Source organism: Myripristis murdjan, chromosome 17 (genome assembly GCF_902150065.1).
Source record: "Myripristis murdjan chromosome 17, fMyrMur1.1, whole genome shotgun sequence".
In the NCBI taxonomy this organism is placed as follows: domain Eukaryota; kingdom Metazoa; phylum Chordata; class Actinopteri; order Holocentriformes; family Holocentridae; genus Myripristis; species Myripristis murdjan.
This window is the reverse complement of record NC_043996.1, coordinates 13,449,865-13,466,582: the sequence shown is the minus strand read 5'-3', so window position 1 is coordinate 13,466,582 and position 16,718 is coordinate 13,449,865. Positions and strand designations below refer to the sequence as shown.

Sequence of the window (16,718 nt, the reverse complement as noted above, 5' to 3'; positions counted from 1 at the left end):
CTTTGGAAAAGTTTTAAATGATGAATTTTAGTTTTGCGTCAGTAGCAGTGTTTTATAATATTAATTATAACACAATTGATGGCCAGTCTCCTTTCAAATTTGCAATGTCCAAATGTGGAAAGAAAAGGCACAGTTTTAAAAAACATGAATTTTACTTGGTTCGCTCTATCGATTGATCTATTGATCTGTTGATGTGGACTTTTTCTTTTTCACAGATATTAAATTAGCAGGTGCCCATTGAGAGCCATCCATATTGGAGGACAGTCACAAAAACATTTTATTCAGGCCTGTTCATTGAAAATACACCATATTCATTCAGTCTCATTCATTCACATCTTTACCAGCGACATTTCAGCTCAGGGTTTGAAGATACAAACTGCATGGAGGAACATTCTGCTGTTTCCTCAGTTCTTCCACATGGTTGTAAGCATGGCCTCTTACTTAACAACATCCTTATCCACCGTAAATCACAGACAGGTCATTTAGAAACAAATGGGGGAAAAAGAAACTACTCAAAAACAATCAGCAGCACGGTCAACAACATGACAGCATCAAGACTTGGTGGGTTTTTAGGCTTCACACGCTGGTGATTTCTTCTCGTCGGTGTTGAGAGAAACAGAGAGCAGCAGCTTCTTCCCATCCGCATTACAGCGTACAATGTGAATACTAGATAAAACAATTAAGAATGAAAAAATAAATGTTTCATTTTTCAAATGAAATTTCTTACACAGTGTGTGTGTGTGTGTGTGTGTGTGTGTGTGTGTTTTTAAGACATTAATCTGTTTGGTATTCATATCATATTAAATAATTCTGAATTAAACATTGTAAAATGGAGAACATCACTTTTCATATAGTTTGTTCAAGAGCATGCTCCAGATTAACACTTACATAATTGATAAAGTCCTCACGACAACCTAAATGGGATCAGACGACAAAGTACAGGAGTAAATATTTGAAGAAGTTTAGTCCTGACTCACAGATTTCCATACAGGCTGCACCAGGTTGTCAAAATGTTTTCATATTTTCAGCCCTGACTGCACAGGGGAAGCATGCATTTGCCAAACAAGAGAGCATTATCATGTTTCAATTTAATTTGGCAGTTTTATCCTCAAATCTAAAACAGTCTCCTAGAGTTGACGGTCTGTGCTGTTCCTAAATTTACTGAAGTTATTGGCTGTTTCATTTCTTCTTTCTTCATCCTGCTGAAACAAACATCTTCATACATGATGCAGAAACTTAGGGAGTCAGCTTGTGGTTTTGACACATTTGGGATGGTATGTTATTTGGAATTTTCTCATGTTGTGTTCTTGTGTTGTGCAGAAGTCATATAAGGAGAGCTGAGTCATACTTACACTCTGTACGGGATATTCTTCCATTACGGCAGGAAAAGACAGCACGGAGTTGGCGGCTCCAGTAGTCCTGTGCTCTACAATCTAAATTCTGAGTCTCTCTCTCCTTTATATATTTGAGTTGACCCAGTTGTAGTAAATCAGCATAGTCAGCAGTGTCCACAGTACAGAAGTTTACTGCATCAAAGGACCAGAAAACAAGTTTGTTCAGATGTTTTGTTTTATTCAGGTAACAGTTTTGAAAGATATTTGAGGTTCAAAAATAATAAAGAGAAGTGGTAAATGTCTTATACCTTTGCAGGTGGGTAGTTCAGACCAAGATCCACTGCTGTAACACATCACTTGTGCTGGACCCTCCAGTTTATAAAAGTCACTGCACTCGTACGTCAAAGACCAAATTTCAGTTCTAGCAACAGCCCCATTTGTCAGAATGGGGAATTCACCACATCTGCTGACTGGAATGAAATGAAAAACAAAAAATATTTGCAATAGAGAATATATTTTTTCTGGAATGAATTTCAAGTAAAGTTATCATAATTAAATGATGTCCCAGTTTAACAGTTTGCAGTAGTTGTGAAAACAACAGAAATGAAGAAAACAAATTTCAGGAACTCAGCCTATTAATTTAAATCCAGATTGGGGTTTGATCGGCCCTTTGTTGACAGTCATGTGGACTGACCAAAGCAGATCGCTCAAGGGTACAACCTGAAGTTTTTTCTAAAGTTCATTTATATTTTATTTTATTAATTTATTTATTAATGGCCATTTGCTATCTATCTTAGCTATCATTTGAGGAAAATATCTAAGAAGAAATACGATGACATCAAAAGTACAATGCATTTTTTACATATACCCTCCAGTCACATCCTGGAAAATAGATGAAAGGTTTTTGTGATATTACGTGATAGATGTGTTAGAAAATGAACAGTAAATATTTTTAATTACTTTGTGAGAGAGGGGGTCCATCCACACTGGAACCTAAACCAGAGTCACCAGGAGGTCCTGTAAGATACAGATCAGATACCAACCACTTTTATTAATTTCCACATGAAAAAAAACAAAAAAAACAATTGATATGTTGTTGCAAAATCTTAATCCCAAGCAGGGAAATTCATTTGGCCAAGGTGCGTCCATGAATAGAAAACATGAGCAGGACATACATCACAAAACATATAAAGACAGAAGACATATGACAGTAGGAAACCAAATTAAAATTATTCCAATTTGCACTTGAGCTTAGCACCTTCATTTTAGCTCACAGGAAAACAAATTAAATTTGTTTTTGTCAGGGCAACTTCAGTGCAGCTTAAGGCCTTAAAGTGCATTGTGGAGCCTGACTGCAGCACGGATAAAAGACATGCACAGAGTGTATCCCATGCTGCAATAGATGCCCACTCCCTGTATTACCAAACCTGCACTGGCTTCCATACAGAGCGTGGCTGTTATCATGCATTAGGAGTTTGATTTTATTACACATCAGTTCAGAGGACAGGCAGCTATGGATTTCTGACTAACACCACTTAGTTTGCTGGTGTATCTCACTGCTGTCTCGTTTGTGCTGATCTTCCACCTACATAGAACCAAGGCTACAAACGAGGCAGACGCTAAGAACGCTTTATATGACATTCTGGTAAAAAAAAAAAAAAAAAAAAAAAAGAGAGACATCAGAACCTCAAACATTAAACATTAAAAGACTTCAGTCTCTCAGGAAAGTGAAACCATAGTTGCCTCTTACTATACTTAGCAGCGCATGTCAAATTTAAGGTTGTTGTCTGTTCTGACAACCAGATATTTACCCCATCACATGATAAGGAGACGGGTTGGTACTGTCTCTATTAAAACAAATCAACATAATCCTTCAACTGCACAATTTCACTCGTGATTGCAAACAGGGACGTCTGATTCCGTTCCAGGAGGCCCACAATTTGCAGTCAGTAGTGTGCTGACTCTCAACTCAGTCAGTGTCCCACCAATCCACCCATCCTTATCTACAAAACTGATACCAATAGGAGGGCAGTAACCTACCTCCACCTCCACCTGCAGGTTGTGTGTCTCTGCCAGCAGACACTCCACTGTGGCCCCCACCTGTGTTACCTGCCCCCCCACCTCCAGATGCACCCCCACCATGTCCAACACCAGGCCTGGCTCCTCCCACTGGAAAAAACAACAAGGCGATTGATTGGCTGATTGACAGACATGATTCAGTTCACTCCTATAGATGGGAAAAGAGATGCTCAGCCTCACTCGGGGTGACTCTGTCTGTTGCAGGTGGCTTTGGGGCTGAAAGGAGTGTGTGATAATAATGGTCAGGAGTTAATGTCACATGCACAATATTGATACACTGCAAAACTATCTGAAGAGCTTGTCTCTAAAGTAGCCTACATACTGTTTTATAGTGGAAGAAATATAATGACCCGTGGTTCTGTTGTTTGGTGTTTTTACAGTATGCAGAGTTAGTATGGAGTAAATATGTGAATACTGTACCTCATCTCCCTTTATGATGAATTTTTCTTTTGCTGGTAAAAGTAATTTTTTTTTTTTTTAAATTGCATATTACTCACTGATTTTCAGTAACTGTGTTACCTGCTCCCCCGACTCCAGCTGTATGACCACCTTGTCCAACACCAGGTCTGGCTCCTCCCCCTGGTTAAAATATCATGATAGATAAATAAATAGATAGATAGATATAATGGTATGCTATAAGGTACGAGTGTAATAGTATAATGGTTGAATGCATGTTTGAGTTCACACAGAAAGGGCCGGCTTTTGTCATAGACGGTATAGGCAGTTGCCTAAGGCGCCATCTGCTGGAGGGGCGCTGCTAGAGGCAGGCAGGCATGGAGGGGCGCAAGGGAGTAATTTTGTCTAGAGCGCCAACATGTAGAGCCGGTGTCCTGAAAATCTGCGATCCTGTCAGACTAGTCTGATTAACTAAGCTTCTCACTGGAAATGACCTACCCTAGCAAAAAACATTGTTTAGTAACGATTCAGGTCAGATATGTGTGAGCAGCAAACATACAGCCTCTTTAAATGTACACTATATTACCAAAAGTATTCGCTCACCTGCCTTTACTCATACTATGAACTGAAGTGCCATCCCATTCCTAACCTATAGAGTTCAATATGATGTCGGTCCACCTTTTGCAGCTATTACAGCTTCAACTCTTCTGGGAAGACTGTCCACAAGGTTGAGGAGAGTGTTTATAGGAATTTTTGACCATTCTTCCAAAAGCGCATTGGTGAGGTCACACACTGATGTTGGTCGAGAAGGCCTGGCTCTCAGTCTCCGCTCTAATTCATCCCAAAGGTGTTCTATCGGGTTCAGGTCAGGACTCTGTGCAGGCCAGTCAAGTTCATCCACACCAGACTCTGTCATCCATGTCTTTATGGACCTTGCTTTGTGCACTGGTGCACAGTCATGTTGGAAGAGGAAGGGGCCCGCTCCAAACTGTTCCCACAAGGTTGGGAGCATGGAATTGTCCAAAATGTTTTGGTATCCTGAAGCATTCAAAGTTCCTTTCACTGGAACTAAGGGGCCAAGCCCAGCTCCTGAAAAACAACCCCACACCATAATTCCTCCTCCACCAAATTTCACAGTCGGCACAATGCAGTCTGAAATGTACCGTTCTCCTGGCAACCTCCAAACCCAGACTCGTCCATCAGATTGCCAGATGGGAAAGCGTGATTCATCACTCCAGAGAACGCGTCTCCACTGCTCTAGAGGCCAGTGGCGGCGTGCTTTACACCATTGCATCCGACGCTTTGCATTGCACTTGGTGATGTGTGGCTTGGCTGCAGCTGCTCGGCCATGGAAACCCATTCCATGAAGCTCTCTGCGTACTGTACTTGGGCTAATCTGAAGGTCACATGAAGTTTGTAGCTCTGTAGCAATTGACTGTGCAGAAAGTCGGCGACCTCTTTGCACTATGCGCTTCAGCATCCGCTGACCCCTCTCCGTCACTTTACGTGGCCTACCACTTCGTGGCTGAGTTGCTGTTGTTCCCAAACGCTTCCATTTTGTTATAATAGAGCTGACAGTTGACTGTGGAATATTTTGGAGCAAGGAAATTTCACGACTGGATTTGTTGCACAGGTGGCATCCTATGACAGTTCCACGCTGGAATTCACTGAGCTCCTGAGAGCGGCCCATTCTTTCACAAATGTCTTGTTTCACAGTCTGCATGCCTGAGTGCTTGATTTTATACACCTGTGGCCAGGCCAAGTGATTAGGACACCTGATTCTGATCATTTGAATGGGTGAGCGAATACTTTTGGTAATATAGTGTATGTAAGTGGAGTAGCACATTCTGTCAGGTAGCAAATATCTATCAGAATGACCTACTGCCTCTATAAATGTATTTCTAATTAACGTTAGCTCCATCTGCAGCAGCTAAAACATGCTTATTACACACTGATGCTCCAAAATACGTTATTTCCATGCACCCAAACAGCTAGTTTACTTGTCATAAACTATTTGAAACACCTGAAAAATAAGGCATTTTCGATTTGTTTTTTATCTTGCAAATTTTAGAGATAACATTTTAATCTACTCTAATTTCATTTCATTTACCTGTCAAAGATTGCATTTTTAACTGTCACCATATATGTAGAAGATCACGGGTAGCTCAAAATTATGGGCGTGTCCTCTGAAAAAAATTTTTTTCGCTTTGCACGTGCGCACATCGTGGTGATAGGTCATTCTGAGAAGTAGCTCTATTTGTCAGGATACCGGCACTGCTCATAGAGATCAGACAAGAGGTGCTCAGTCTCACCTGAGTTGGTTCTGTCTGTTCCAGGTGGCTTTGGTGTTGAAACAAACGTGTAACAGTAATGCTTACGAGGTAATGACACTTACACACCGTCACTAAACACCTCTCTGATCCCATCTAAAATGTATTCATCAGTTCAAGAAGAAATATTATGACCTAAAGTTCTTGTTTTGTGTTGTTATTTATGTATAGTTAGTACTTTTGCATGAATACTGTAAATGAATAGCCTTCTGTATATTGCTGATTGTCAGTAACTGTGTTACCTGCTCCCCCGACTCCAGCTGTATTACCACCTTGTCCAACACCAGGTCTGGCTCCTCCCCCTGGTTAAAACATCATGATAGACAGATAAATAGATAGATAGATATAACAGTATGCTATAAGGTAAGGGTGTAATGGTATAATGGTTGAATACGTGTTTGAGTTCACTCATAGAGATCAGACAAGAGGTGCTCAGTCTCACCTGAGTTGGTTCTGTCTGTTCCAGGTGGCTTTGGTGTTGAAACAAACGTGTAACAATAATGCTTACGAGGTAATGACACTTAGGGTGCTTTCAGACTTGTGGCCCGTTTGCTTTGTTCCGATTCAGGGGCTAAATCGATACAGTTGTCTCGTTTTTCGTTTGGAGCGTTTGTGTTCACAGGGCGACCATCTGTAGCGGTTCAAAGCTGTAAACAAATGCCATGCGCGAAAAAACTGTTCTCTCATTGGTCAGAAATTACCCCCAAAGAAGAAGTTTCCTCTTCCGTTCTTACCCCGGAAAAAACAAAAACCATGGAGCATCTTCAGCGTGTGTGGCTAGTTTGTTTCTCTGTGTTTACCCAGTGGCGGTTCTGCCCATGTTAAATTACTGCCTTGTTACTACTCCTACCTACTTTTTATATGGACAAAATGTTGTTTGAAAAATAAGCCACCGGCCACGGCACCAGTCGGCATCAGGCGGGCCGGCCACGGCACCGGCCGGTACCGCGCCCACCTGGTCAGGTCTGCCGGATCTGACAGGTGCGCGGCGCTGATAATATTTTTTCTTTTTTTGCGCTTGTGCCGCCCCCCACATGACATGAAAAAATGCCCACTTCGCCCGTGCCTAAAACCACTACTGAATGTGTTCTGTAACGGAGGAAAACATCCCGTTCTACCGGGAATCAAGACTGCGCAGGGAAAATAATGTCACACTGCATCTACTGAGAAGAAGACGTGCCGCGACAAGGAATCGCTGACGAAGATGGGCTCTGACGCTGGTTGAACCACAGTTCTGAGTGAGTTGTGTCGGTTGCTGTGTCGATTCTGTTCTCACTGCAAACGAACCGCTCCAGGGCTCGAATGGAAGCGAGCCGAGACCACCTCCTCTAGGCGATCTCGGCCCGCTTGTTTTGTCCCGCATCCGAGCGCGATTGCTGTGTTCACATATGTCCAAACGAACCGATCTTTAGGGGGAAACGCTCCCTGTTTCGGAACAACTGCTCCAAACGGGACAGGTCTGAAAGCACCCTTACACACCGTCACTAAACTGCAAACACCTCTCTGATCTAATGTTAAATTTATACATAATATATATAGAAATATATATAGAAATATTATGATCTAAAGTTCTTGTTATGTGTTATTTATGTACAGTTAGTTCTTTTGTATACATACTGTAAATGAATAGCCTTCTGTATATTGCTGATTGTCAGTAACTGTGTTACCTGCTCCCCCGACTCCAGCTGTATGACCACCTTGTCCAACACCAGGTGTGGCTCCTCCCCCTGGTTAAAACATCATGATAGACAGATAAATAGTTAGATAGATAGATATAATGGTATGCTATAAGGTACAGGTGTAATGGTATTATGGTTGAATACATAGAGTTCACTCAGAGATCAGACAAGAGATTCTCAGTCTTACCTAAGTTGGTTGTGTCTGTTCCAGATGGCTTTGGTGCTGAAACAAATGAGGGTATAACTATTCTGGAAGAAATATTATAATCTAGAGTTCTGTTATTTGTGTTGTGTTGTTTTTTTTTTTAATGGCGTGCGTAAGCATAGGTCTCTAGTCCTCTAGACTCTCTAGATGCTGGCAGTAATACAAATTGCCTTTAATTTTTAGAGCAAAGTTGAACTCTGCTAGTGTGGGGTTGCAGCTGGGCGTTGTGAGTCCACATGGTGGTGAAATAGCCTCATTAGCTGCTCTGTGCTCCCCTGAGCTGATAATTAACACTACTTAATGTGTGTCTCTCCATTCACTTCCATAGTGCAGCAAAACAACGAGACCATCCTCTGGCGAAAAAACGACCTAATAGGTCATTTGTGCATCATCTTAGTATGACATGTAGTTAGGTTTCAGAGTGAAGCGACCCAGCAGTCCTGTAAATATCGACACTGTGGCGCGGTGTTCACGAGTGCTGGCGGAGGATTACAGTAAACAATTGGTGAGGTCGTTTTATGTAATGCTGGTCCAAAGAAAGAATGGAGGTGAATGGGCCTGAGTCGATTACTGCTATTTTAAGGCTCACAATAACCTCTCACAAAGAAATAGTATGGGTATATCATACATTTCCTGAATCCTCAAAGTCCATTAGGTATTGTGGTTGTTGTCTTTTGGGTCCTTAATATCCCTTGATCCCACAGGGATAAAAGAAACTATATAGTTTAGGCGAAAAATGTGGGAAAATGTGTGTAATTTATGGTTTAAGGAGGTCATGTGACCTCTGTGTTTGTCAGAAAGAGACACCCATGGGCTTAAATGAAAGCTGAGAAGGTCCCCTTTACAATGATACCAAACAATCATATATAGAGTATTGACAAATAGGAAACTGATAGCCATTTCTGACTTTGGGCGACTATAGCTATGCTAATTAATCAATAATTATGACTAAACGGTAACCTTTACAGCTTGGCATACGGCAGAAATGGATTCAGCATTAAATAATCATACAGAAACAAGAGATAAAGTGCTTTTCCTCAAAAATTCCTACCATGTTGTTTTCTAAGGGGCTTTTTCAATTTTCGGTCCTGAATATATATATATGCTAGCCAGCTCGTTGGCTAGCTGGCTTGCAGTGGTGGTTGTGGTGGTGGGGGCAGAAAGTGTTTGAGATACTGAGTGTGTATAACTGTATTTTTTCTTAATTTAATGTGTATTTACATTTTTAAAGTATTTTAATGAATCATTTTTATATTTTTATTCATTTTAACAAATCAAATGCCTGCTATGGCCACTAGGGGGCGATTTTGTGATGGCCCAATATCCAGATTTGTTTGAAATATATCCACCAACACATCTACCAAATTTGGTGCTTTTATCACAAAATGAACGATAGTTTAGCTATGCCGCCCCACTACTCGGGTTTTTCCTAATTATGTTTAGTGGCTAGCGAGCTAATGTTGGTTAGCAAATTTTAACTTGCAAACTAGCTCTAGTTAGCGGGCTAATGTCCGTTACGTTAGCTCGCAGGCTAACTTGCTGAGGAAAGAGTCCTTTGGGTCGTATTAGGGGGCTCGAACAAATGCTCTATATAGTTGAATGGATTATATTTGTGTACTTACAGTTATTTTTGACAGCACTGTCAGGTTGTTTCTTCCTAGTGAAAGGTTACTATGCAAGTTTCCTGCTGCTGCTACTTGCTGGAACTGCTTTCATAGTCAAATAGCAAAATAATAAGGAAAGAGACGTTTCACTTACCACAACTTTCCATAACTTTAAGATTTTTTTGTATTGGCATAATTTGCTTTGTTTATGCACTAAAGTGTTATTTTGGAGCTGGTTTTGCTGCGCTATGGAAGTTAATAGGAACACAATATTGTGGATTAGCAACCCAGGGGACCCCGGAGAAACTAAGGAGGATAACTTGGCACCATGCGTAACTCTACAATTCAACATTCAATTTTCAAGCTTGCTCAGGATTTGCTCCAGTATTCAGGTCAGACCTCTTGACCCCGTTTGGAGCTGAAAACAGCCTGATTCAGACTCTTGACTACAGGAGGAACTGAGTGTCTGCTGTTAGTGTACCTATGATTTCTGTGTTTCTTAAAACATTCTTGAAAACACTTGAACACTTGATCAGTTTGGTAGTTCTCAATCCCAAAAGCTCTCACAAACATGTCGTCCACTTACTGCATGGCTGGGTTTGGGTCCAGTTTCCAACTATGCAGTACAGGAGTTGTTCTGTTGCGTCTCCTCCTACAGTAAACCCATCTTCACACTGATAGGTTACGATTGAATCTTCAGGAAACAGGTCGTGGTATTCTTGATTAATGATGACTGCATGTGGGATTTTAGGAGGGGCATCACATGCTTTGTTGCTCTCTGAAACACAATATAAGAAAATGAATCATAGTCTATATAAGGAAAGAAAACAGTGTCCAGAATGATGGCGACTGGGTTATAACACATCCCACAGACTTACTATCACAGGTTGGCACTGACGTCCAGGTTCCATTTTTACATACAGCTGTGGTGTCCTGGTTTTTAAATTCATATCCACTGTTACATGTAATCCTAATTTTCTCTGAGTCTGAGTACCAGCCGTGAGGGTTTTCTGTGTATTGTGCGTTGTGGATAACTGGTGGGAGGCAGGATTTTTCATCTGAGGGAAAAAAAAGAGAATGAGAGAGCCACAGCTCACACCAGTTTTCATAGGTATTGTTATGTACTTAGGAACACTCATTTGACATGTAGTATGTGTACTTTATAAAGCACTTATGTTTGTTTGAATATCAGAAACTGTCACAATCAAGTGGTCTTTAAAGGTTAATGAAGCATCTTGGCACTCAGGAAAGTCATTTTATGTTTGAAAGATTTTGTTTGAGTTTGAAAGGTGAAGTTCTGTTTGTTTTCCATCAGCATTTGGCTGATAAAAGCCAAAAACTCCAAGGGAATATTTCATGAGACAGTAAAATGTTTAGGTCCTTTATGATGGTTTGTGCCTCTGCAGAGGCCTTAAGTCTGTCTGATTTCGGCTTTGTTATAATCAAATCCCTGTTTAAGTACTACAGGACGCATAATCCATGTCCATACAGTACTTTACTGCACACTGCTTCTGTAAATCGACTCTCATATATAGATATCCAGTCTAGAGTTTAATGTAGTGAAAGGCAGATGACATTGTTAGCAAAATAGCAATGATGGAACCTGATATCTTTTGGATGAAGCAAACCTGAAACCTTTTCAAAACAAAGTGGTAAGGAAGAAAAGAAAATTGAAAAAAGAAATTTAAAAGATGATACTCAGAATGCCCGCTTGAGGGTTTTTGCTGTGTTTCATCTCATTTCAGTTGCTTGGAAGAAACCTTCATGAAGCACTGACCTATACATTGTGGTGCAGGCTGCCACTCTCCATTCTGACAGCTGCTTGTTGCCCACCAGCTCTCCACTGCTGGTTTACGTCCATTATCACAGGCATAAGTGATGCTGGATCCATGAGTGTAGCTCTGTTGTGCAGGGACAACATAACCACCATCCAGTCTGGGCGCCCAGCATGACTCCTCCTGACTTTGCACTGACATAAATGACATGCAAGTCAAACTGAGCATGTCTTTTTTAAATTAAAATGTTTGTATTCAATCAAATAACAGAAGTCAGTGTTCTTACCAGGTAATAGTCCTGGAAGCCAAATGAGAAGAACAAAACCAAGGCATCTGCAGCACATCTTGTCAGGCATGAAATCCCCAATCAAACCAAACAGAGCGTAGGAGCTGCTGCAGATCAGGAGCAGTTAATGATTGTCCAGTTAAGAAATGTGCAGGATACACTCTAGTGCCTTATTGACATATGACCGTGGTCAACACACACACAAAATGCAATATGCAAATATTGCACACACACACACACACACACACACACACACAGGAGGACAGAGGGAAAGAGGGGTACTGTATGATATTTGTGAGAAACTCCTCAGTGGTGTTTTCTATGAAATGACTTTATAAAAGGCAAGTTGTTAATATTTGAGCTAATCTCTTTAAATGGGTTTTATTATGACCCATGATGTTGCATTGCATCACCAGTCAAAGTTGTGGGCCATTTTTGCTTCCCTGACCCCAGATGATACTGCTCATTTACATTTACATTCCTGCATTGTTTGCATCACAAAGGTTTTTATGCTTTAGGATTAACACAGCTTTTGTGAGTTTTGGGCTGATTTGTCACTTTGGGACAAAATGAACTCTAAACTTTGAACACATATGAGAGCAGAGTCACTAATATTCCAGTAAACAGTCTAGTGTTCATCCAATATTTGTTAACTTGTTCGGGAAATGCCTGCGACAATGATTAACTTATCTCTGCCTGAGAGCTACATTGGATTACAGAAGCACCGCTAATCACACAACCCTCACAAAAACAAACACACACAAAAAAAGTTTGTTTATACCTCCATCTTTCAGAGTGATTTCCCACACTGGGGATCGAACATCAGGATTTTGAGGATTCTGTTAATTATTACATGGCTCATTAAAAACCTCACACCTTTTAAATTTGTTGTTGCCAAATGTAAAGTAATTGTTTTTGTTTGACTATTACAAAAGTGACTGCTGCCACTACTACCAGCCTAGCTATCGTCCTTTAGTTATATAAACTAGTTTTCATTTATTTCAAACTGTATTATTGTCATGGATTCGTGCTTCTTGTGTTTTGGTTGGACTCCTGTTTCTGTTTTCCTGTGTGTTTTGGTGTGTTTCCTTTGCCCGGTTCCCTTCAGTGATTTCACCTGTGTCTTGTTTGCCCCTCCCAGTTCCCACACCTGTCTTGAGTTGTGTTTCCCTGATTGTTCTGATCCCTCCCGGTGTTTCCCTCAGCCTATCCTCTGTGTTCTCCTGTCTTGTGCTCCAGCCCCTTCCACAGGTGTGTCTCGTTGGCTTATTAGTTCTTGTGTATTTAAGTCCTGTTTTCAGTTGTGTTCCTTGTCGGTCGTTGTTTTTGCTGCTTGTCTTTGCTGTGTGTGATGTATGTACTTCTTGTGTTCCTAGCGCTTCCTGTGTTGCCCTAGATAGTATTAAATATTTTGTTGTTCTTTGAGCTCCTTGCCTGCTTGCTCCTGCGCTTGGATCCGACCAACCTCCACAGGTGACAATTATTGTGTCTAATGCATATTAAATGACAACATGTATATTGATTGTTTTATCCATACTGAAAGACAATTCCAGTCACAAAACACTATTCAAAATTTTATTTAGGTCCATTAAATATACACCTCTTTCTTTCTTTCTTTCTTTCTTTCTTTCTTTCTTTATATATTTATTTATTCTCATATTTTCACATCAACAATGACATTTGCAGCTGGGTATGAATGTATCAGCTGCTTCATTGGTTATTACACATGGCTGTTATGACATTTGATTTAACACATCATTTTTCTTCCTTTTACTTATCCTGTGAAGAATATATATATCAAGATGAAAACAGTAGTAATAAAAATGCAGTGACAGCATGGTCGGGCACGTCAGGCGTTGTTTTTCTGGTTTCTGAATTTCTTCCCCTGGCTTCTCAAGCTGCTTTTTGTTTTTGGTTGGTGGTTAGAGGACACAAAGGACCCAGCAGCTTTTTCTCCTTCATTCTCTGCACTGAAGACAGAAAAAAAATTCAAACAATAAGTCAACAACAGCATGTTTGCATAACTAAAAAAAAAAAAAAAAAAAATATATATATATATATATATATATATATATGTGTGTGTGTGTGTGTGTGTGTGTAACTACAAAATAAAACATAATCCCCAAAGCGATTACATAAAAATCATGTCTGTAATAAGTAACATTATTGGTCTTATTTCATAAAAACATTAATAATTAATCTGATGATGATGAGGATGATCATTTTTCTTTTCTTTTTTTTCCATTTATAAAACTGTGACTCATATGAGAGATGGCAAGCAACAACTACGTGAACAGAGTAGCCTGACCAGCAGACACAAGACTGACACTTACCCAGGGCCACGGACCACAGCCTAAATGGAATCAGGTGAGGAAGCAGAGCAGTGAATATCTGGCACACTTGACTTCACAGAGATGTTTGTTAATGAAACATGACTCACTAGATTTCTGCGCAGGCTACATCTGCTTTACAAAATATTTTATAGCCCTGGCTGAACAGGGAAAATATTCATTTTCAGTAAAGGAGATGGTATAGTTTTAAAAAGATCAGACTGCTGCTGCCTACAATGGAACGTTTGTGCTGTTCCTCCATTTATTTACATTTTTAAATTAATTTAGGTATTAGCTGTCTGGTTTCTTCGGCTTCTTCATCCTGATTTAACAAACATCTTCATACATGGTGCAGAAACACAGTGAATCGGCTTGTGCGTGACAAACAGGCTGAATGGTCATGACTCCATCTTTTGGCAATTTTGTGAACTTATTCTGCTTGTGTGGTGTTGTGGCACATGTCATGTAAGGAGCTGAATCATACTTACATTTCTTAACATATTTTTCTCCATTGTAGCACCAAACTGAAGCACTGTAATGGGTCCCATAGAAAGTTTTTTCAAGACAATCAAATTCCTTTCTCTGACCCTCCAACAGATATGTAGTTTGAGGCAGTTGTACTAGTTGAGGATAATTAGCAGTGTCCACAGCACAGTGAGTCACTGCACCAAAGGAACAGAACACAAGTTTGTTCATTTTGTTTTATTCAGGTAAAATTTTTGATTGATCGTTAAGGATAAAAACATACACAGAAATATTGTGTAGCTCATACCTTTACAAGTAGGTAGTTTTGACCAAGATCCATCGCTGTAACACACCACTTCTGCTTCACCCACTAGTTTATAATAGTCATTACACTGGTATGTCAAAGACCGGTGAGTAGTATTCACAACATCCCCATTGGTCAGTATGGGGGATTTCCCGCATTTGTCAACTGGAGTGAAATGAAAAACAGTTTTTGAAATATTTTTTTTTTTCTGGAAACAAATACAAAACATCTAAGGTTGCTATATTATAACCCTGGGAAATGGCACTTGCTGTTGTAAAGACAACACACATTAACAAAATGATTTTCAAGCAATCAGTCTGTTGATCAAATCCAGATTTGGATTTGACCAGTCCTTTACTGACAGTCATGCTGACTGACCAGAGTTGATTTTGGCCCTGGTTCTTCCCCAAAATCATCCAAGGCTGTTCTGTTCATCAGGTTTGTTTGTTTGCAGAAATCTATTCCGCATTGTGCTTGGCTCACATTTGAGAAGAAAAAAAAAAAGAAAAGAAAAGAAATGAAATCACTTACTTGTTGTGCGTATTTTCACAATGGGATCCAAGCCAAAGTCAGTAGAAGCCCCTGTAAGATGCAGATCAGATACAGAGAGTAATTTAACTCTGGCCCTGAAATTAAATATACAGCCATGATTTACAGCACTGATACCCAAAAAACAGTCATGACGTTGGAAACAGTATGCAAAATAACACCAATTTAACATATAGAGTCCTATGGAGAAAAAAAGGTAGCCTACATAATGAGATTTTCAGTTTTCAGTGTCTCCCACATTACTACATGTACATAAGAAACCACATTTATATGAGTAAGTGGGTTATTGCAGGAAATCTGATAACACCTTCACATGTGCTACTGTACGCTGATTACTCAAAACCCCTGAATAGATGTGCTCCTCGTACTCCTCCTACTGCTGCTGACAGCCGCACTGCAGCCGACTTGCAGCCCCAGAGCACCCGACAGCCGGGCTTTTGTGGGATTTCTCCAAGCTTCATCCCTCCACTCTAGAGGGTGGGAGCAGACGGCAGCAGATGTGTTTTTCTTTGCCTTATACTGTCATCAAAGATAACGTTGAAATATACAGTTATTAAGTGTTCTCCACACCCATGTTGAACAAAAGTTTTACTAAGCGTTGTACAGCATGTTTATCCTGTCAGTATCTTTCCTGCCCGCAATGAAAAAGCTTTTGCTCACGCTTGTGCTCATGCGGGTGAAAGGATTTTCTGGAAGTGTTCTTTGCAGCAACATTTGAGCAAAAATATGTGTGTTTGGGAAATACTGAAAATACGCCTGGATATCGGAGACTTTGATTTTACTCCAGGACGAGTGTGAGCTTTTGTAGCATAACTTTTGATGGTGTTTTACTGCTATAGAATCGTTTGTATTAATGTATCAACTTGTGGATGTACCAAAATTTTCTACAGCTGAAGAGAGAAAAAAACAGTAGTCATGGTTATTTGTCCTATGGCCAAACAAGGAAGGGTACTTCCATATTTAGGAACTTTGGCACAAAACATCAATCCCAAGGCTAAGAACCTTGGAGGGATTGTAGACTCAGATATTAACTTTGAACTCCACATTATAATAATAATAATATAATAATTATAATTAGAAATGTCACAAAAACAGCCTCTGAAACACTGCCAGAGTTTAGTCATTTTTGACCTAAGGAGATACAGAAAAACTCATGCATGCTTTTATTTCAAATTCAGCAGCTGAATGCTCTCCTATCTGGTTGACCTGAGACTGCATTAGGCAGGTTACAACTAGTACAGAAGGCAGCTGCACGCCTGCTGACACAGAAAAGTAGGAGAGCACACTCTACCCCTGTCTTAATTCCTCAAGTGGATTCTAAGATTCTCTTCTCTTCGTGCATAGATCTCTAAATGGCTTAGGCTCCTGATGATGGTCCAGCA

General features: G+C 40.2%; 1 protein-coding gene across 1 annotated transcript; it reads right to left on the bottom strand.

The window, feature by feature from the left end:
* Positions 1-18: 18 nt before the first annotated feature.
* On the bottom strand, positions 19-11,603 carry LOC115374847 (complement factor H-like). The gene is made up of 9 exons (XM_030073990.1): positions 11,405-11,603; positions 10,506-10,685; positions 10,214-10,405; positions 3,375-3,503; positions 2,295-2,351; positions 1,643-1,804; positions 1,353-1,526; positions 889-914; positions 19-666 (listed from the first exon to the last, which is right to left on the bottom strand). The coding sequence occupies exons 1-9, from the start codon at positions 11,601-11,603 to the stop codon at positions 646-648; spliced, it is 1,140 nt and encodes a 379-aa protein (XP_029929850.1). The 3' UTR covers positions 19-645.
* Between the last annotated feature and the right edge of the window lie 5,115 nt (positions 11,604-16,718).